The 23,755-nt window shown below is 41.3% G+C and overlaps 1 protein-coding gene across 3 annotated transcripts in view; it reads right to left on the bottom strand.

Annotated features, from left to right (window-relative positions):
- Positions 1-23,755, bottom strand: part of THSD7B (thrombospondin type 1 domain containing 7B) — a 298,829-nt gene that overhangs the window by 190,158 nt on the left and 84,916 nt on the right. For all 3 annotated transcript variants that reach the window (XM_058027753.1, XM_058027754.1, XM_058027755.1), the window contains exon 4: positions 2,201-2,990. In XM_058027753.1, coding sequence (XP_057883736.1) covers positions 2,201-2,990 — 790 coding nt within the window. The remainder of the gene's footprint in view (positions 1-2,200; positions 2,991-23,755) is intronic.

Below are 23,755 nucleotides of genomic sequence, written 5' to 3'. Positions count from 1 at the left end.
TTTCCCTCAGTTTTCCACAGGTTTAATTTACAGTGGTGCTTGCTTAGTTAGCAACGTTAGTAAAAAAAGGGAACCATCAGCCAGGAAAATGCAGGAGCACAAATAAGGCACTTCTCCCCTGGTTTACAGCAGACACTTGGCTGCCTGCCAGTCCCCACCACGGGGTTATGCAAATGCATTTACTCTGCTTTATCAGTAGCCAAAACACCACTGGTGCTGTACAGCAACATCTGTAAGATCGGGCTGCTCCTCACAAGAACGGCAGCGAATCTGCTGCACAACAAAACGAGGAGGACACCACCAGGGGATGCTTAAAGGGAGTCTCTGTCAGGAGGATTTGATATCTGTGACACTCCAGCCCTGGAACCAAACAGGGAGTGGATTCTGGGCTGGATTTTTAGCTTTGAATTTTAGGCCCAAAAGGAGAAAGGAGAAGTGTGTGAGTGTCTGGATGCTGTAACATGACATGACCTTTTCTCCTCTACTCAATCAATGGGCTTTGCTCTTGCATTTAGAGTAAGAGTAAAGGATGGGTCAGGCCCGGCTCTGCAGTAAATCTGAGACACAAGCTCAGCAGAAAAAGACTGCCAGGAGGTGGCTAATGGAGCTGTACACTCCCAAAAAGGGGGCTAGATCAGCAAAACACTCAGAGAGGAACAAGGAAAAAGACAGCTCGATCAGGGATAGTCACTAAAACTCTGCACTGTCATCCAGAAACCCAGTGTATAACACAGAAAACATTTATAGAAAGTTTCCATTTCCATTATTAGAGCAAATACAGCAGTGAGTGTGTGAGGGCAGAGCAAGTGAAATTTTAACAAAATCATGATTGCCCTCCCAGAGCCTCTGATAAGAAATGAGATACAAGAGGCAGGAGAAAGCTAACAAGTGTTAACAGACATAAAGCTGCTGCTGGTCACGCTGTGGAATAAATCACAAGTGACTCCATTAAAGTCAAGCAGCTACATGAGCATAAAATCTGTATATTTAGAATCAGCATATAATAAGAGACGAGTAATAAAGTCAAGATGTTAGAAACTGCTGGAACATTTCACAAAGCCTGACTTTTTTCCAAGTGATAAAAAAAAAATACTTCATACTTGGCTATGGGTGTAATAGGAGTGGGTAAGAAAAATGGTTAGAATTCATATTTTCACCTCAGTGTGTGTGTAAAAACACTGCAGAAATTAACAGGGGTAGAGAATTGAATGTAAAATAACCCCTTCTCTCTGCCATTTGAGTTTGTGCAGGTGCCAGGAGCTATGAATTATTGAGAAACAGATTGATTTCTGCAAAATTCAAGAGAAGGATTTTTCAAGAACTTCTAATTTCCTTGAAAAACAGAACACAGTAAGATCTCCAGAAATTCTGACTTTCTCATAAGTCAATCAATTTATCAGTCATCTGTAACTACTGGTACCTTCCCAAATCCAACCTGAAGTCAAACAGCAGAGCTCAGCTTAAAATTTTATGTGAGAAATAGAAAGAATAAATCTTTCCATTATTTGCTGAACATTACTCTAACCTTCACATTCAAATTACAGTAAAGCAGCCTATATATATATGGACAAAGAGTAATCATTAGATAAAACATTAGGTAAGGACAGAAATCAAAAACCTGTATCCAAGATGGACGTGCCAGTCACCTATGCTGTGCCAGCACCCAAGAGTTACATCCAGACAGGAAGGCTCCTCAATAAAAATAAAAGTTCCAGGTTTACTCACTGATTTCTTTCCAAAATATACCTTCTAGCACATTCACAATATCTGAGATTTATTTTACCCTGTATTGATTCATAAGAATGAAGGAGTTTAAGCTGATGCAATCTTAGCCTCTTATACCAAATATATGCAGTACAATGACCGAGAATGGATCCTCCCTCTCCCACAGCCAGGGCCCAGCAACAGCACAAAGTGATATATAATTCCATTTCCTCAAAACAACAACAAAAAAGAGACCCAGAAGAGAATTATTAAAAAATATAAAATGAATTTAAGCAGTCACAAATCGTAGAAGAATGCAAAATCTTCAACATACATTAGAAAGGAATTAAATCAAGAAAAGGCTCATAAAGAAAACACATTAAAAATTGCGTTTAAAACTCAAGAACGGGATTCATTCACTGTGGCGCTGCCAGGCAGAGCCAGGGCTCCATCACACAAAGGCAGCGGGGATGCCATGAACGGGAATCAGCCTTACCTGAGCTCCACGTGCTTCCCATCGCTCCGCACACAGCGCACCTGCCTGGTTTGGTACCCGATCTCCACCTCCCCGGCCGGCTGCTGCGGATGAGAGCCACCGAGTCCGGCCGCGCTTCGCTCTCCAGAGTCCGAGCCCAAATCCAGCATCGTCCTGCCTGCCAGCTCCGCGTCTCTAGGATGGGGCAGCCGGCATTGGCCCCAGGGGCCCAGGCGGAGGCTGTAGGTGTGCTGCTCCTCCCCGAGCGGACAGGCGGGAGCCCCGCAGGCTCTGGACTCCGTCAGGTTGGGGCACGGGGCCCCGCCGTAGAGCGGGGGAGCGATGACGGCCCGGGAGCGGTGCTGCAGGCTCCCGGCGCAGCCCGGGCCGCACGGGGACCAGCCCGAGAACTGCGACACGACGCAGTCCCGCGGGCAGGGCACCAGGCAGGCCTGCTCGGCCGGCGGCTGAGGGCTGAAGTGCTCGCAGATCTCGCTGGACACCGCGGTCCTGTTGAGCTTCTGTAGGCAGCGGACGCTGCGGCGCTGCAGCCCGTGCTGAGCGGTGACACAGGCCTCGGCCCCCGCCTCAGCGCCCGGGACCAGCCCGCACCTGTCCCATCCCGAAACCTCCCACTCGAACAGCTCCAGGTGCCAGTCGCACACTTTAAAGCACCTCCGCTGGCTCTCGGGTTTGTCCTGCTGGTCGCAGTTGGCGTGGAACGTGGTCCAGCCCTCGGCGTGGGTGCACCAGACGGCCCGGCTGCGAACGCCCCCCGAGCCGCAGTCTCCGATGCAGCGGCCCCAGTGACCTGCAAGAGAGGGGCTGGTGAGAAATTGCACACAATGCTGCCCTGCAGACCCTACTGACACCGGCAGAAATAGCACACAGTGCTGCCCTGAAGATCCTCCTGACACCGGCAGAACGTCACACAACCACCAAGCCATCAACTCAGAGCGGTTTGGGTTGGAAGAGACCATAAACTCCTCTCATTCCAACCCCCTGCCATGGAACACCTTCCACTGTCCCAGGGTGCTCCAAGCCCCATCCAACCCGGCCTTGGGAACTTCTGCAGATGGAGCATCCACAGCTTCTCTGGGCACCCTGTGCCAGGGCCTCCCCACCCTCTGATTAAAGAATTTCTTCCTAACTTCTCACCGAAATCTTGCCTCTTTTAGTGGCATATGTTCCATGTTCCAATATGTTCCATGTTGCAATATGTTCTCCCCTCCTGCCTCTTTTAATGGCGTACGTTCCATGTTCCAATATGTTCCTCCTTCTCCTATCACTATCTGCCCATGTTAAAAAATATAAATCATATATAAAATATAAGCCATATCCCATCATGTATTAAAAAGCAAATAACTACCAGCTGGTCCCTAAAATTGGTTAAGTGCTTTTCTAAAGGCTGCGAGTCGCTTCTCCCAGTGTACTCAGATGGAGAATGTTTGGGGAGAAAAGAAAATGCCTCACAGTGCTTCAAATTAAAGGCGAGCCTTTAATTTCTGCAGCAGTAAAATTCATCCCAAATGAATATTTAATTTCATTTGTACAAATTAATATAAAAATGATCATAAAAGAACAATCATCTAATAGGAAAAGAAAGTCAAGTTAGATAAGAGGAAAATAGTCTTAATAGCGCAATTAGTCAACAGAATAAACTGCACTGGGAAGCAGCAGAGTCATCATCCAAAGGGATAAAACAGTGAGGATAAATACATGAAAATAATCACCCTCAAGGTACACTGAGTAAATCGTTTCCACTTGCAGCACGTGGCACTATGAGACAGACATAGCAAAGCCATCATCCAGGAGGAGAAATTAAACCAAAATAAAACCCAGCAATGTAGTTTTCAGTGCTGGAGCACACCAACAGACATACGTAATTGTATGAAATTTACTTGAGGATTTACAAGTGAAAGCAATCAGACAAGGCTAAATAGAACGATTTGTCTGTGAAAATATTATTCAATAAAAATCCACCAAATCAAAAGAATACCGAGGGCTATAAAGTACAAAATTGCCAGCAAACTGAAGAGCAAAGGTAGAGAAAAGCACTCAGGCCGAATCTTAACTATTAAAGGGATTTTGATGATCCTCTCAAGGGGGTGTTATCTCGTTCCTAAGTTTAAAAACTTTCCAATACCTCATAAAAGAGCCATTTTGTTCACTACAAACATTGCATATGTAATTCTTGCCTGAAAATACACTGCAACTGCCCTATAGTTGCTATTTTCTCAAGGCAAAATGAACTTGCAACAAATAAGTCGATTTATATTAAGCAATGCTACTGCAGTCAGGTTTTTTTTAAATTGATTTTAAAACTACCGGAATCAGTTAGGTGTCCAAACACACACAAAAACCAAAACCAGTCCCATAACAGCTGCTATTATAATCCCAGGTATTTTCTTCAAGCAATGGTGGTTTTGTTGGCAATCCCATTGTTCTTTCTCTGTGAATAGAGGAGTTGATCCTCCAGAGACAGGGGCTTGACACTGTGTAATGAAAAATGAAAATAAACAAATAAAAACTCCCGATGTTTTTATTTTTGGGAAAGGAGAGAAGCAGATAGGAACTGGATATAACTAAACTTCTTTTCCAATAGATCCCCTAGTTCCTGCTCCTCCTGCCCCTTCTTCCAAGCCAGGGCTGCAGCTCTGCCCTCAGGCAGGCACCTTTTGCAGTGGTGGACAGGCTGGGGCAAGAGGGGATGGCAGAGTCCTCGAGGTTTGGACAGCTGCAGCTTTTGCTGAATCCCTCAGGCTATGTGAAATCAGAAATCTGTGTCCTTTCAATGCCTCTGTTTCACACCAAAAGCCATCAGCCCAAGGTAAGGACTCAGTCATGACAGGTACCTTGAATGGGAAAAGGCAGCATCAAACTCTAGTGTGCTCTACAAGCTGTCCTACACTAATGACAGGCTTTCAGCAGAATCCAGTGTGCTTAAAAACTAAGTAATAAAAAAAAAATTAATCTTTAAATATGCTTTTGAAGTTCAGTTACAGGGAAGAGGTCCATTGACAACTTAAACATTCGTCCTTGGTACTTCACCTTGATCTAACAGAATATTCTTTTCTATTGCCACCAAGATTTGAAACCAGACATCAGATTATGCAAATACTGTCATCTAAAGGTAATAGTCAAAATTCAGACCTCAGATCCTGGGGGGCTTTCTATAACAGAGAAAAGTAACAATGATTAAGCATCGCAACATAATTGTATCGTGAACTTACTTATTTCTGTGCAGCACTTCAGCAAAGGCAGTTTAGTTTTTAGAGATGTGGAAGTTTCTGTACAGAAGTAGTTCCATTTTCTACAGTTTTATTTAAAGCAAAAATTAAAAAAAAAATCCCTTTAGCATTAAACAGAACAAAATTTTACACATCAATAAGACCTTGAAACACATTACACCAATCAAGGGTTTACAATTTCTTAAGACAGTGAATTGCATTAAAATAGCATTAACCCCCTCCCCCCACAGAGGAATGCCAAGCAGCTGCAGCAGAGATCACTCATCAAACCCAGCACTGCTCTTTCCCCACTGCACAGAACTCTCCTGGGTGCTGCTCATGAACTGCTCTACTCATGAACAGCAGAATGATCACTCAAACATTCACAGGATACAGAGACACTCAGCTGAAGCCAGAAAGCAAGAACTGGCCATTATTTAAAGTCAGTTGTGAATTTAGAATGAAAAATTACAAAAAAAAAAACAACCCACCAAGCAAGAACTTGTAAGTAATTACACTGTCGTTAGACACATTATAATTTGCAATTATTCCCTGGCAAATATGCTAAAAACAGAGCCTGCTCTTGGCATACCAGGAAAAGAAGCATGAAAAAGTTAAAAAAATCAGATGCAAAACCCATTACTATAGATTCTTTTTCACTTGCTGACAATCTCCTCAGGACGTGGCAGTAAACTTATCCACAGTGTTTCACTGCTTGGTTAAACATCCTGTCCCGTAGCTCAAATGAGGAGAATGCTGCAAATACTTCTAGTCAATAGTCCGCTTTGTAATTAGAATTATTTTTAGAAGGCTCATATTAAATTTACACTTTTCTCAAAATTTGAGTCAATTAAAAGAAACATCTCAGCACAATGTGAATTATAATATTAACTGTGTTATAAACCCACTGGAATTCAGGCATCAGAAGCCTGAATTGCAGAAGCATGCTTTACAACTCCCCATCTAGAAAGGAAGGCCACTGGTAATTAAAGAAGAAGAGTAAATAAGAGGAAATTAATTTCACAACAATCTGTCTACAGAAAGTACAAAAATATGAAGATAAAGGCTTGACAGTCTGTCTCCTATGTATTGTACCCTAATCAGATGCTGGATGGACGTTTGATCTCATCGCAGCAGGACGCAGACTGTGGATGCACATGGAAACAGGCAGGTTCCAAGCTGGGTGTAAGGAAAATCCTCACTGCTGTGAGGATAACCCTGGGGACAGGCTGCCCCAAAGGACAACAGAACCTCATCCTTGGAGGTTTCCGTATCTGACTGAACAAACCCTGAGAAACCTCGGGGTGTGCATTCAATGCTGAACTTGCTCTGGGATAAGGTTCAACCAGAGGAGCTCCTGTGGTCCTTTTCCACCTGGGTTTCTCTGTGTAGGACCATCTGACTCACAGCAAGGCTTTCTCCAGCAGGATGCCAAAAAAAAAAAAAAAGGTTTTTACTAATAAATACCACTGAGATCTGCAAAGTACCAATAAACACACAGCAGCATGAATAAATCTATTATCAACCAAGCCAAAGAGAAGTTCAACCAAATCACTATTTCCAAAAATGAGAAGTGAAACAAAACTTGCTGGGCTCACACAAAAAAGGTAACAGACAGATGAGGTGTCTTTGTTTGGGAACAACTGTGAACAAAGACATCCCACTGTTTCTTCCAGAGCATCTGTAACACTACAAGCAATGACATGAAAGGGATTAATAAGTCAAGACAATCTGTTAAAGCAAAATTACACATTGTTCTGTTTCTCTTCTTTGATCAGCCAAAAAGAGCTGTACTATCACCCCACTCAGCTTCTCTAACCCCTTTCAAAACATGCAATAGCACAGCAACTGGAGTTTATTTGATGCACTGTGCACTGATTTGTTTTTCCTGCCTTCAAGACCTACCTACAAGTGCACCATAATTGTGTCTGAAAGGATGCAGTGACATCTGCTCTCTGACACGCAGGTCACACACACAGAAGGCAAGCAGGCTATACAGATAATAATTACACTTCACAGACAAAATAAAACACCACTGAACACCAAACTTACAAGAGGAATCCCAGTAAGAGCTGCTTAGTAAGTATGTTATTGCTTTATAAGAACTGCTAGAATAATTATGCTCTGTTTATTGTGACATTTTAGCTTAATTGAAACCATTTCACCGACAGAATACATTCAATAATAAGCATCTCCCACAATAACTCTGTCCCTGTTGCAATGCTCTGATTTGCAAACTTAGCAGAAGATGAGCAATCAGTAAAACAGAATATTGTGTTAGTAATTTGTATCAGATAAGAGATACGCTCCAGTGAAGGAACACTGAAAAAATTAATAGACAACCATTGGAATAGTCCTATTTTCTACCCATTTTTACCTTCTCTTTCAGTTTAAGTATCAAATTTAGGAGCAGTCATTCAAGACCTTAACAACTTGTTTTTGAACAGAATCTCCTAATTCTTATCCATCATAACAAAGATGTACAACTTCATTTATTGAGGACTAACTCCACCAGACGGGACATAACTCCCCAAAATCCCTGCAGCATCCACTTTAATTGAATACTTCTGTTTGAAATGTCCCAGAAGCCCTCTGAATGTCATCCTTCCACCAGAGCATGGCTATGGGAAGTGCAGAGCTCCAACTCAGCCTGTGAATTCTGAGAACAGGTAACAACTGACTCAGAGAACACATGAGCCTTATTCCTAATGGCACTACAGCTAATTAATCTCCACTATTAGTAAGACAGAAAAAAGTAAATTCCACTGAATATGTTTCACCAGAATAACTGGTTGTTTTATGAGAAGGTTTTATGAGATTTATGTAATTTTAATGTAATTTTATGAGAATTATGCATGTTTTATGAGATTTGGAGGTATATTTATTTCTCATATGCCAAAGCTGTTGAAGATCACACAAATTATAACATAGGTCCTCACCAATATTTTTTTTTCTTGGCATGATACAAAGGCATTGGGGTTCTTGGCACATTATGCCAAGAAAAGTAATTCTAAAGATTTAGATAAGGATCCTACAGCCACATATTTTCTTGGAGACAAAACAGGCTAAAATCTTTGCAGTCTAGGACACCAGATCTGGGATGTTTCAGTATTTTATAATACAAAGGAAGATTAGTATGGCTGTAGTTGGCTGAAATGCCCATTCCCTTGCTTTCTGAAAGAGCCCTCCTGTCTCCTTGCCCTGCATCTGCTGCCACATCTCAACCAAAACAGAGATTATTTTCCTTGCCTATTCTTAACTGTCTCAATTATTTTCCTATTTATTATTAACAGCAATTCATTAAATCTCTTTGTACTATAATCTGAATGAAAGATTCTATACAAAAGACTATTGTTCTATTTGCTGAGTATCATACAGGGCATAAAAAATTCCTCTGATCCCTGGGATTAATTTTAAATATATGCAGCACTTTTTTAAACTTTCATGACCTACACAAACGAGCAACTCAGCAGCTTAGTTATTCATCTTATTTCAGATCTGAATAAATGTGAAATTTAGTGACTTACAGCCATTCAGCAGTTTGCTCCCATTTTACACTTCAGGTTTTTTCTTTATTATCCATATGCTGTAACACTCTAGACACACTCCAGCAAGAAAGACATTCTGCAGCAGAATGTAATGAACACTGCTGTTTATGAAAATACAGAGATTTACTAACCCCTTGGCACTGGAAGGCAGGATTTCCCAATATTAAGAACTAATGTAAATGGTATTAGCTGAGCTACTCAATCATGTGCCCATACCCCGGAGACAGCCCAGGGAAAAATATTCTTTCCTTTCAACTCTCAATTAAAAACAGAAAAATAAAAAATACCCCCACATATTCCAAAACATTTCTGTCATATTCATCCAACACATTCTGAGGGTCTGTGAGAACAGATTTCTGGCCTTGACAGCAGTGGAAAATAGGACATGAGACCTAGTAATAAGTAATGTATAGAAGCTTGTGCGTTGAAAAACAAAAAGAATAAATAGATCTTATCAACAGATTACAACTCTAAATTGTTTACTGCATATGAGATTAAAACCACCTCAGTGCTGGATTATAAATAGCTATAATCAAACTCTGGCCTTTTTGGAATTCCAAACATCTATGGAAACCAATTCTTTTTAAAACATAATAGCCTAGGTAAGGTGTTTGCAAATGTAACCTTAAGAGCAAAAGAAATGTTTCTTCAGTCACTCCAGCTTGACTCTGGGGTGTGTAATCCCCAACAGGAACTGTTATTTCTCAGTGGGAAATAAAACCAAACCCAGAATCAACACAAGACAGGTTACACAGTCCTTCCTGTAGCACAAATCACCGGTTTACCAGTGGGGCCATGGTGACATCCTGGGCACTTGCAGGGCACCCCTGTCAGCAGCCCCTTCTCCTGAGCCCCCAGTCACACTTCAGTCCATTCCCCATTCCACAGGAAATCTCAGATCCCTTTAAGCACGATGAAACAAGAACTTGAGAAGGTCCACTCAGATATTTGCAGGCAAGAAGAAGGAAGAGAGATTTGTGAATGGGGTTATTTCTCACTTGGCTCCAGGAACTGGGTGATTCAGAAGTCTCTCCAGTTGGATGCAGCTCCTTACACCACTGCTTTCACACCAGCAAGCTTCACACAGAGTTTTTTTCTGCTTTTCCCACACACTGCCTTTCCCCTGCTGCCCTTCACAGAGGCAGTCACTCTGAGATATTTTTCAAGCATGCAAAGCCTGCTTGAAGCATTTCACCCCATGCCCATGTTCTACTAAGAGCCCAGCTGGGATGCCCTCAGCTCTGGAGAGTCCACCTCATCTGCCTCTTCACAAGGAACCTCAACAACACACCACAGAATGGTTTGGGTTGGAAGGGGCCATAAACACCATCTCATTCCAATGTCCTGCCATGGGCAAGGACACTTTCCACTGGATCAGGTAACAAACCAAGCCCTGTCCAACCTGGCCTTGGGCACTTCCAGGGAAATGGGGCAGCCACAGCTGCTCTGGGCCCTGTGCCAGGGCCTCATCTCCTCACAGGAAAGAACCCATGAACAGGGGAGACTGGAACTCATGGACTCCTGAGGGAACCACAGCAGAAAACTTTCTGCCAAAGGTTCACTGCTCTGAGACAAGGCCTGGGTGGGACAGCTGGGGGAGGCAGCTGCTCAACATCTGCTTATTCGAGCTTCAAGACACACAGAGAATCTTTATTTTAGTTCTGTAAGAATTCATTACCCAGCAAACACCAAAGATAGAGCCCAACCGCTCTTCCAAATTGTGGCAACTGCAGTTTCTAATTTTCTTACTCTTTCATGAAGCTTAAATTATGTTTGTTCATTAAAATAACAGCAAAATTAAAAAATTGTTTCAGAGAAAAAAGTTGTGAAATAATATAGCAATCTGCACACCTGCAGAACCTTTCTGAAGTATCCAAATTTACTTCACAAACACATTATCACAGAAATGCATGCATCCCCCTCCAGACATCATTTTAAGGGAGAACTACAATTTTTCTGCTTTGCTTCATCCTATTTCCAACTTACATATTTTATAACCCACCACAGCCCAGAAGCCCACAGACATTTTCAGCTACTGCAGCAACCAACATGTGATGGTAAAGGGAAGGAAATCCAGAGTTGCACGTGGAGGTGCTACCAGGTCTGGCTGGGGTGGAACAGAGGAGCTGCTTCCCCTGTCCCTCAGCCTCCTGCAGAGCTGATGCACCTGCAGATGTGTCCTCCTGGGCAAGTTCTCCAGGTGGGACCTCTGGTGAGCCCCACTTGGAGCAGCCCCTGTCCCCTTGCTCTGGGTCAGGAGTGGGGCTGCCCACAGCACTCGGAACAGAAAAGGTAAAACACAGACATCATGCACTGCTACAGAAATACCTTCCCAACCATATGGGCCACTCATTATTGCTAATAAACATTATAGAAGAGCTACACAATGGGCAGGAGCCCCATGGAGCCCAACTGCTGCTAATTAGTATTTCTGCAAAGATGGAGAACACCTATAATAATGATTCCCTAGCAACAGCATAATTAATTCATATGAAAAGTTCTATTTTTAAACGTGTGCATTATCAATTCTATCAAAACTGGACAGAGGTTATTGTAGAACTCTACAAACTGCTTTTACTGGGCATTTTCACTTTCCTTACAATCCATATTTAGTTATCCCCTTTCAATTATTAATAATTAAATTTCCATTTACTCTAGACACTCCATATTCTCGAGGGAAAGCGTTTTGGAAAAGCACAACTCTCTGTGTTGTGTGAAAATAGCTGTGCAGGAATCAACCAAATGAGAAGCTATGCCAAAATGTGGAATATAAGTGTTCTCCAGCAGTAAATCAATTTCACTGTCCCACACACACTGGGAGCACTGGCTGCTGACAGGAGGGTGGCTGAGCAAAGAACTCAAAGAGCTCTCAAAGAGCTGCAGTTTCCAGTGCATAGCAGGGTGAAAGGTTTTGAGATGCCAGTGCTTTTCCCTTCAGGGAAGAAGGACAAGCATATAGCACATACTAAAACAAAACAAACAAACAAATCCAAAATAAAAATAAAAAAAACACAACAACTAAATCTAGTTCACAAAAATTCCTTAATTAATGTAACAGGAAAACCAAAACAAAGACAATAATGTCCTAATGGAAATGAACTCCCATCACATCATAAATTCTGCTTCTTGACAGCAGAACAGAATACTAAAATACTTCAGTTTGCACTCAGGGAGCATGATTATATTACCTCATTCAGGCTTGCAGGTGCTAAGATAAGAAAAGTCTCGGGGATCCTGTGCCAAGAATTACAAAATATAACTAAGCACATCATATCTGGATGAGTATGTGAAGAAAGAAAAATCTCCATCCCATCTGGAGGCAGATTTTGCCAGGCATCATTCCAAACGACTGCACATGCAGGTAAGGGAGAGCAAAATATGGTCAGGTTAAGATCTGAACATCAGGCCAGACTGAGATCCAGGGATCAAATGAAGGGGTTGTATTAACCCATAAAATTTTCTACTAGTTTTAATTTTAATTTAGTTTTTTCCTCTTCTAGCTGAGATTGATTCCACAGAACAAAAGCCAGTAATGCTTAAGGATAAACAGAGAAGAGAGTACCATAGTTTGGGCCATAAATTGTGTCAGAAGCCCAAGAGCTGCAAGTTCTGCACGGTGTTAACCCACAGTCTGGGCTGGGAAAAAGCACTTTAGGGGAAGGGGCAGAGTTTGGGATGATTTTTTTTCAGTATCTGCACTTCTGAAATAAAGAAAGCTGAAAGTAGAGCACCAATTCCAGTAAGTCAAAGATGGAAGTGTTGGAAGTGTTCAAACATCAAACTGCACCCTGAAGTTACTTAGGGGTCAGCCTCACCAGACTGGCAGATCTTCACTACCTCTTTGGCAGGTGTTCTGCTCACAGTAGCCTGAATTTATAGTGGTTTTGCATTTCTGAATAGCCTTCATCTATCACTGAAATCCTAACAGATGGACACCTTTACTCACATTTTCACAGCTTCAGCACAAGGGATAAAACCACCTCCTCTGAGATGTTTAAACAGCTGATAATACCTAATCCTGAGGCTGCTTTTGCTAGCACAGCCCCATATTTCTTTCAAAAACCACTACCAGATGTGGCAGGCAGCACTCAGGTTTTCTGTTTGCTGAGCAGAGATGAACAATCTTGAACTCGGAAATCTGGTCACTGTTGCCATAAAATATCTCCCACCCTGATTTTTTGAAATAAAAGAATGGTGACATGGGAAAATATCAGTTATGGATGCACATATGGTATACATGTATTTCACATCCAAACAAAGGCATCTGCCACCACAATGCCAGCCCACACTTTGCAACTGAAGATTTTTTAGAAACAGACGTTCTTACACATAAGTAATCATTTAACAAGGCCTCAGAAATGCAGCTCTTAATAGATTTAATTAACAGGTTAATGATGTGCATAGCATGCGTGCTCTCAAAAGCAAAGATTTTCACATTAAGCTTGTTTCTGTTTCACAGAAGCAGCTTTCTGTAGAATATCTGTGCTAATGTAATTGCACATCTGGCACTTCTGCTGCTTTCAATTGCAGAGATATTTACAAACAGTGCTAGTAATTTGCACAAGAGCACCTATCTGTTCTACTGTTTTACACTACAAATAAAGATATTTGCATGAAAACCCAACTGCAAGGAGTCCTCTTTTGTACTCCTGAGTGGTTCTATTGAATATATAAAACGATAATTTAGCCTGCACAATAAATCTAACACTTACACTGATGTCATGACTGCCTGAGATACCTGCATAAACTAAGCCAGCCTCGGGTTCACCTTGATGTAAAGGGGTCAAGTAAAAATTTTTAGATAATTCTAAATTAAACATCAGCCCTGGTAATCATCTCTGGCCCCCTGTGGCACTACATGGCAAAACTAATGTTTTAAAATATAATTTCTTGGTGATGTTCATTCATCATCCTCACTGTAACTGGGAAATGATCAAAAACCAGGCCAGAATAATGGAAATCCCACATTATCTCTATCAGTATTGTCAAGATAGTGCTGTGGTTATTAATTTAAATACGCCTCAAAGAACTAGCACAACTTCAAACACGATTCAAGAAGATAAAAGGCCATTCCTGCCTCCAGCTGCTTTCAGTTCAAACTAGGTCACATTTAGGTTCATCAGATAGCACCTGAAATCCCTCAATTTACTAAATATTGACAGGAGATGTTGCTGCCCCAGTGTTTAATCAAAGGAGTGGATGAGCCCAAAGTCCTGACTGAAAGGAGATGCTATCAAAGGAACCTTCCAACACCTGCTCAAGCTCAGGAATGGCAGAAAAGATAAGCCAAGACAAATATCCCTTCCCCCTTCATAGGTTAAGACACATCTGATTAAGAAAAATCATAAATTATTTCATAAAAGGAAAAGGATATATGTGTGATTATGCATAATGTACATAACTGATGTCAAAGATTTAAGTGCACACAGACAGACATATAAGTATGAGCTGTGAGATATTTATATCCAAATTATCCCATTTTGCTCACCTTTTGGAATCAACCAGTGTTTTCCGTCTCAGTCTGCATACAACACACCACAGCATATGTAAAATGTCATGATTTCCATACCATGGGCTCTGAAATACTGGAGCCAGCTCCCAACTCTTCCACAGTGCCTTGGAGGTCATGATAGAGGCTGTGGATACTGCTGAAAATCAGATTATGGCAGGCAATGAACAAAACACTGAAATCTGGCAACCTGATTATTCCAAATCCCCTGAGAGGAATGCAGACAGGCAGAATGAGGAGTGATTTTGGGGAACAGGGCAATAAAAACACTTAGCTAATAATCCTGAACCACAGATTTCGAGTGGCTTTTAGTTTTGCTGCTTTTATGTGAGTAAGCTGTTTCCATATGAACCAGCTCATTAGCATGCCCCAGCTGCTTCATTAACCAGTACATGAAGATTCAGCATCACAAGAAAACAATAAACTGCTACAGAAAGAAACTCCTTAAGAAATGGCAAGGGCTATCTGGGTTCTTCCAGAAGGAAATCCAGCTCTTGGTCTTCTACCCTGGTTTAAAGAATTGCAAAGTTCAGAGCGGAGTTTGTGTAACCATCAAAAAACCACAGGAAACCTGTCTACACCCACAGCAGATGGGGAACACTCAGCTGCAGACAAATCAGAGTGGTACTTCTCTGAAATAAAAAAAAATTGGCTTTCCCACTAAGGATACTGACATAACTGCTCTTAATTGAATTTTAATTCCACCAGGAATTCTTTAACTCAATGAAGCCACTTGAAAACAGTATTTTATTATAAATGTCTATTGCTTTCTTATGACTCCCATAACAATATTTCAGAATATTCTGAGGTAAACAAAGGCATTTTGATTTGGGATCCTTTGAACAGTAAGCCATATATTTTACATATACAAAGAGAAATGATTGGTCAAATGCAAAAATCAATGAAGAAAAGGGAGCTAAGAAAATGCAATCCATATTCATTACATGTTTTAAACATTTACAGTCTGCCATATCTGAAGTTTAGAAATTCAAGATATTCATCATCTTTGAAAATTGATCTTAAATGACTTGTATTCCTTCTGCAATGATGCAGAAAGATTTTTAGTCTATATCTAATCTTGATACTGCTGCACATATAGAAAGGGTGTTCCAAAAAGCATAAACAGAAAGCAAAAGCAGGCTGTATATGGCTAATAATCTGCATAAACTTCAGGTCTTTTTAAAACAAACAAAAAATCCAATTTCTTTAAACAATATTTACTGTTCACAGGATGTGTTTTTTAAAAATCCTTTCTTAAAGCTGGTATGCTAAATTTAAACTGTTTCTACTTTAATGCCTGAAGAACAGAGGAGAACACCACCTGACCTCTGAGCTTGGTCACTGTAAGGCTGCATTGTCACAGGTTCTTTTACTCAAAGACCTGCCAGCTTTGTTGTCCCATCACTCTTCCCAAAGCACTTCACCATACCATATTCCCATTCTCCCAAGTATTCTAACTTAAACCAATAAACACTCTTGACAGGCAAACTAAGCAACTAAATACTTTTCCACAGTCATTTTTACTCATGCAAAACCAGAATATTAATGATTACTCAGTCACCATTTCCATTTATCTAAATTTGCCTGGTTATAACAGTTGCTGCCCAAAGAATTTTCCCACGATAAAGACGGATGTGTGGTCACACACCATATCCACAGACAGCCTTATTTATTTCCACAAGCCATCAGTTTGCACCAGACTATGACAGCAGAAGCTTCCCACCATGTGTCCAGAAAGCCTCGCACCAAACTTGGCAATAAAGAGAAAATAAAAGAGTGTATGCACTCCTACATTGCCCTGTACCTTCCTGGCCCTTCAGGACAGCATCCACAGGATCCTAGAGAAGGAACCATCAACATGAGCATCACATTTCTCCTGGGAGAAGACTCCAGGCTGACAACCCACCACCTCCAGCCTTGGGATGCATGGCAGCAAGGGGACAGTAACACAGGAAAGGTGTCCAGGGTGGGTGCAACAATAACTGCATTACTCTTCTCCTCTGTGAGGATTAGATCTGGGCTAACACTGATGGCCCTCTCACAGCTTCAGCCACACTACCATTAATTAACTGGCTTTATTTATCTCTTCCTCCTTGACCAAGAGGAGAGAAAATTTGCCTTGCAACACTTGGACCCATATTAAGAGATGGGCTCTGCTTCTCAGCCCATACAGATCTGAGTGGTTTTATTCCTGAAATTGCAATTCCAAATCCCACCAGGGCTGCAATGAACCAGAACAGGGAACCAGGTTCTGCCAGACCAGCCCAGGCAGAGCACTGTGCCACAACACTGGTAAACACACAAATGCCTGAATCTGTAATGCAAGAGATTCAAATCCTGAGTCCTGGGAATAAATCAGCCTCAGTAAGTAGAAATAAAGATATTTTGCATCAGCCCTCACTGTCTTTACATTTATAAGATACTGCAATGCCTTGGAAAAACAAGTCACTATGGCTCCCTGACTGCAAAGTTCAGAGTCTTGGGTATTGCAACAGACCTTAATCTTTTCAAATAATTCATTCCATTTCACATGTAATAGCCAAAGAACACTATGCATAACAAAGACACATGATATGAACTGATTTAATTTTTTTTAAATACCAACTAATCAGAACATATTATAAATTCTTCCTTAGATTAAGGATGTACTAAAGCCCTTCTAAAGTTTCATATGTTAATAAACCCATCCATAACAACAAGTCTGTAGGGCTTTCTATATTCATAATTTATGGGAAAACCAGATTTTCCCTAACGAAACTTTGGTGAGGCTTGAAAACACCTTTTTATGGTCACCCTAAAAAACCCTTCAAAATCACTCAATTATAATGAAATTGCTTATACAAGCTACATTAAATTATTAACTCAACATCAAGAATATAAATAAAGGGCATGCAGCAGTAACAACACCATGTGCCATCAGGCCAGCAGGGATTACAGCATTCAACAGCTGGACCATTAGAACAAGACACCAGTGCCAATCACACTGATAAAAAGTAAGGGGGGTTTACTGATCACCATGCCCCAGGGAGGAGGAAGAACAGCTGCTATTTCCTGCAGAATCCGTCATATTTCCTCTCTTCGGGGAATTCAAGCCCCAGACAAATAAATTGGTTGAGCAGGCACAAGAATTCAGTTTTTTCCAGTCTATTTTAGCGAATGTGTTTGCCAGCTCAAGGAGAAAAACACTTTTACAGCAAGAATAAATATCTCCCCCTGCAACATCCACACTCTTCACTCAGGGGGGTTTGCAGTGTCAGGACCAGCAGACACTTGACAGAAGCATCCATGGCATCATCTTCCAAAGGGAAACAGGGACAAACTGGTCTCTATTTTGTCAATTTGAGGTGAGCAGAGTCTACATTCCTACTCAGTTTTTCATTTCATTCCTATCTTTTTTTCATTTAACTCTCTCCTACATTTTGGATGCTGAACTAATTGTTAAGTTTCATTGATGAACTTCAGCATGTCAAGAAGCATTTCTCAGTAACTTCCTTGAATTTCCAAATGGGTATCAGGCTGTTATATAATTTCTTTCAAGAAGTCACAGGAAAGAATTCCGTATCGACTCGGACTCGCTTCCCACTGATGCCTAATCCATATTGCAATAATAATGTAAATTATCTCTGAGGAGTGGTTAGCCATTGTGGTCAGATCACATTGCAGGCAGACAAGCTCAACCAATATGTAAACTGTGAGGGAGACTGGTAAATGTGCTGATTATGTAAATGGAATTGTTTGAAGTCAAAGATGCGGGCCTGTATTTCACTGATAAAATGTGTAAAATAGGAAAAAAACACTGCGTAAGCAATTAAATTTAACTTTCTAATCAATAAAAGGCAAACTGGGACCTAAATCCACTTTATGGGATTTAGGAATCAAAGTCTTCCTGCAACTCAAAGACAGCTGTGATGCCCATTTGACTAGAAGGGAACTTACTGTAAGACAAAAATGTCACATTCTATCTCGATACCACTCACAAGAGAGCCATGTGTCATTAGATTAAGATAATTTGGTCTAATGATGCTCCTGATCTTTAGTTCTGGCTGGCATTCTTTGTAAATAAAGCTTTACTCTCAACACTTTTAGTGGCAGCATCTCACACGAGTTTGGAAGATGAGCTCACCTGCCCTTGGTAACACTTTGGATTCATTTTTTGTAGGTCCAGTATTTCTCCAAGGACTCCAGAGGTAGGAAGCATATTGTGCCTTTAAACTTGCACCTCATTTCAAATATTTCCATGTTGGCAGAACTTGGGTTGGAATCAACATGCCCAGAGCTGCAAAGCATCCATTCTCCCACCTTTTCTGTGAGGAGAATGTGGTGGCCCAGCACAGTCAGAGCACAGCTTTGATTTCACTGCTGGCTGTCAAACTCAGAGACCACTTCATCTTTCCTTCTCTCCTCATTCATCCTTTCATACAATCATAGAATAGTTTGGGTTGGAAGGATTTTAAAGACCATCTCATTCCAACCCCTGCCATGGGCAGGGATACTTTCCACTGGATCAGATTGCTCCAACCTGGCTTTAAACACTTCCAGGGACATCCACAATTTCTCTGGCAACCCGTCCCAGGGCCTCACCACCCTCACAGGAAAGAAATCTCATTATCCTATGTTGCCGCCAAAACATGGCACAATCTGCCACCAAACACAAACTCCTCTGCTTCACAGAACCCCAAAAATTCAGCAGTTTCTACAGAAAGATACTGTTTATGCCAAGCTTCTTCTTTACCATTACCTGTGAATTGCTGTTCTATATTTTACCTGCAGCTTTATCCCTTTCTCAGCTTTGTAAAGCACTGTGCAGGGTCACAGTCTTATTGAAACAACAACACCCTTCCTGGTGACATTTCCACATATGAAAAACAACTGGGAACTACATGCAGCACATGCATATAAACACACCCAGAGGCGTCTACTGATGCAGGAATAACTGAAAGAGAAATTTACACCACACAGCTGGGGCTGCAATGGTCAGGCTTCACTCTGAAAACACCAAACTGCCACCATCTGCAAGGCCTCTGATAGTTCACTAATTAATGATCAAGATTGCATTTGCTCCAGCATAATTTTGTGCTTTTATATGGATATGTTATTTGATTATAATTATCACAGACTGGAGAAGTTTATTAGGGCAAATCATTTTTTAATGCAATTAAAACCCCAGGGGAACAATACAAAGTAATTTTTATTGGTGATGAGAGCTTATAACCAAAAGGGAGCCTGCTTATTGATCACAATTACTCCAAATTATAAAATTAAAGCAAATTGCATGAATTTTCCAATCTTTTTTTTTTGTAAATACCTGAGTTAAAACAACCAGTTTGTGTTAAAAGTGGCAGAATGAGCTGATCTTTGGGCTCCTTCTGGCTCCTCTGTTTTCACCTCTTTGGGGAAGGGATTGTGCAGGCTTTTTCTCCTCCTGGGTGAAATCACCCAGTCCCAAAATAGCTCTCTGGGCTATTGCCTCTGCTTCCCAACCCTGTTAACACAACACCTCTAATTCTTCCCCTTCCACAACACTGTGACACTTCCCATTAAAATGAGTCCAAAAACCATTTCTCCACAGCACAAATAATTATTTATTCTTTCACCCAAAGGTATTAACATGGAGATTGGAAGGTAAAAACAATAAGAAGTCCCTATGAATGGATTCTATGTACACACACCTTATTCTGTTCTTTTATACATTTTTAGAATACCTCCACCTCGGTGCTGGTAAAACAAATTATTCTCTTCCCCATTCTGTCACTCTCTCTCTATTGTCATCCTGAAGGTGCTCCTTTTCTTTCTCTGCCCAGACAGGAGCCTTTCAGGGTTTAGTCTGTTCCCTACTCCAAGCCCTGCTTAAGAAAAGCAATACACAGCACACTGATGGGTGCCACAATGTGATTTATTTCCATTGCACAGTTCCCCACAGTTTCCCCTGAGAACCCAAGTAATCACAGTGAGAACATCTCATCACTGCCACTGGTTTAGCCCCATTTGCTCCCCCTTAAGAGAGCCTTTTGATTTACCAGCTAGCATTTAACCAAGATAATGCAGCGTGCTCCAAATTCCACTACAGTATTCTAAAAAATGTTCAATTTTGAGAAATAATGTTTAGCTAGTCAATCTACACTGGATGTCTGTTTGCACAGCTTTTTCCACACAATGCAGACAACATCCCACTATTCCATTGCACCACACTATTTAAGCATTTTGTGGTTCTGATGAATGAGACCCAGTATCTGATATGCCATACAGAAACTGGAAGTAAACTGCCCTAAAAAAAGAGGAATAAAAGGCAGATCAGGAAAATGCCAGCCAGCACTACCCTTCTGCTGGGATATTTACAGCAGGACAGCCCTTCCAGCAGCAGGGACAAGCAGGGACACCCAGAGCCAGGACACCTTCATTGCCATCAGCCTCCTCACAGGCAGCAAGGAGAGCACAGTGGGGAAAGGCTGACTTTCTATAAACCAGCCTCCTCTGATTGTTCTCAGGAATTACATAAGAGAAACATCAGAGGAGCCAACTGTGACTGGCACTGAACAATTTGGTAAGTGTGCTTAATAGCACAGACTACAGGCATTGCTTCCTGCTTCAATATTCCACTGCAAAAGCTTTCCTCCCAAGGCTTAGAGAAATCCTTCCCCCTCTAATCCTGTTTTCCAGTGACAACTTAAGAACTGAAATGGCAATAATTTCCCATCTCCAGTGCTAATTCACTAACTGCCAAACCTTTTTTTTTTTTGCCTCTGCTGTTCTACTCATCCAGCAGGGCTCCGTATCCTCACGAGTTTGAACTGTTCAGCTCAGTGAGGGGAAGCATGGATGGGTAGAGAAGGATGGGGAATCACTTATTAAATTATACATTATATATTTTAATTTCTACTCTCTGGAAAGAATACCAAAATCATCTTGGATCAAGGCCACTTAGCTCAAGGCAGTGATGCTTAAACTCTCCAGCCCCACTGGACACCCAAGACTGGGCACCTTGTGTCCCAGAACAGTAGTTTACAGTCATTTGCAATATATAGAATACCTATTAACTTCAAATACTTATTTTAAAAAAAGCTTCCTCTAATAAATCAGCACTGCCTGTGTTTGTCAATTCATTTGCAGCAGCTCATACACCCACCAAGCCTTGCACTGGCAGCAGCATCTGGATTAACCATTGTTGTGCTGTTAATCACACTTGTCAATTATGAACTGCAACAATTAGAATGCTCCTTGATCTTTAAACATTTCAGAACTAATAAATCAGTGAGATACATATATATATATTTATTTATATATGAAGAGTTCTAAGAACAGGATACACACTCACTTCAGACTTCAAGTCTCAGATAATTCTGCACAACAGACACTTTAAGGGCAGGTTAAGTACTTTAGTACTTTTCTTTTTTCTTTTTTTTTAATATGACTGGTGCAGTTCTGAACCAGAATACTATTTCATCCCAAAATGGAACACTGTACAGTCTGAGTCAATGCCTGTGAAAGTCACTGGAATGCTTAGATATATTTGTTCTCTATTTTTATGATAAAAAAAGAAAAATTCTATGCCTGCAGTGTGACTCAGTGTCAATTAGACACCAACACCTCAGGCATTTTCCTTCTGGTTTGATACTCAACTCCACAAATATCAGTTCAAAGGGGAGAGTTTCTCCAAGCCCACATTTGGGCAGATCATGTGTTCCCTATGAAATGGAAATCACCTTGTAGTAGTGGGTAGCGTAGAAACAAAAGCGACCCAGCGTTTTCAAAGGGCAAAATATTATATTTAAATGTCCTCTATTGATATTTGGGAATTTGCAGCCACCTACAGCCCTGCAATTTCACTTTTGTTCGAGATTTTCTGCGAACTGACTTAAATGAGAGTGCAGATGGAGGAGGAACCACACATAACTAATTTTTATTGACTAGGTGTCAGCACTTAGAGACAAGCCTGTGATAGATACCTGTGGTATTTTTGTAAGAACAAAACACTGCTGCTGGGAGGATGGGGTGGGTATGAACATGCCCTGACTGTCACAAAGGCCCTCAAGGGTTAATTGAGAGCAATCAGCTTTTCCAGCAGCAAGCTGGGAGCACCCAGGTCATGGCCACATGTGGAACTTCTGCCCAGAGAAGCTCCTCTGTCAACACACAGACACAGCTGAGGGTAAAGCTTGTCTTTACATAAAGCTCTGAATTCTCCTACTCTTTCTGTAGGAACATACACATTTAAGCCACCTTTCAAAGGGTATTTTGTAGGTATTACCTGGGAAATCCTTACTTTCAGGAGGCATATCCCATTAATTGCCTGGAATGTTTCTGAGCCCTGAGAAGCAGGTACCAAAATGGTCTGTTGAGCCACAAAATGCTGAAAACTGGGCAGGTTCATGGGGAAAGATGGGGGAAGACTTAATTCACTACAAGATAGAAAACCAGGTTAAAAAGGAAAAGGAAAAGCATGCACATGCCTTCCATTGTGAACAGCTTTCTGAGCAGAAACCAAACAGAACTCCTTGAATCTCAGTTGCAATTGTGATTTTCACTTCTGCAATCTTGCCACTACCCATCCACACCAAACAATAAGCTCCTAATTAAACAGCACAGATTTAATCCACAGTTCTGCCCTAGCAGTGCTATTCTCAGTCTCTCTCTGCCCCTCAGAAAAAGTCCACTAATATTCCACTGTTTCTATCTTAACTGCCCCAATCTTGCAAGAAATATTCTACCAGCAGAGATCAACTGGATGCACCAGCATAGCAAAATCCCTGATTCTCCATCTTAAATTGATTCTTTTCCCCTTCATACATATAATCTCTTAAACCCTTCATTCAATATTTTCCACAGCTTATAATGTGTTCCTAAGACACACACAGCAGCTCCAAACTCATTCCCTGCTCTTCACCACAAAGTGCAGCTCAGTACAGAGGAACAAACACCTCATTTTCACTGGGAAGGAGATCCCACCTGGCCTTGGCTCAGGGGGCTGCCTGAAACAGTGAAAATTGCCTCAACAGCAAATTTCAACCTTCCACATTTTTGTGTTTCCACACCCATCTGGAGAAAGCACACATTTGCATCTAGTCTGAGACAGAAAAACCCAGAAAATATTTATGGCAAAGTAATACTTGTATTGCTCAACTAAACTTATAGATATAATAAATAGAGATCATGCAACATTCAGCCTTATTTTGACTGCTGTTTAACCTTTTCTGCTCAGTGCATAGCAGGAAATAACTGCACCCCCAAAAAGGTTGGCACACTTTTCCAAAGTTCATTTTCCTCTAATTTCATTCAATTCCAAAATCTCCTG

The sequence above is a fragment of the Melospiza georgiana genome, chromosome 7 (assembly GCF_028018845.1).
Source record: "Melospiza georgiana isolate bMelGeo1 chromosome 7, bMelGeo1.pri, whole genome shotgun sequence".
In the NCBI taxonomy this organism is placed as follows: domain Eukaryota; kingdom Metazoa; phylum Chordata; class Aves; order Passeriformes; family Passerellidae; genus Melospiza; species Melospiza georgiana.
This window is presented reverse-complemented; position numbering and strand designations above follow the sequence as displayed.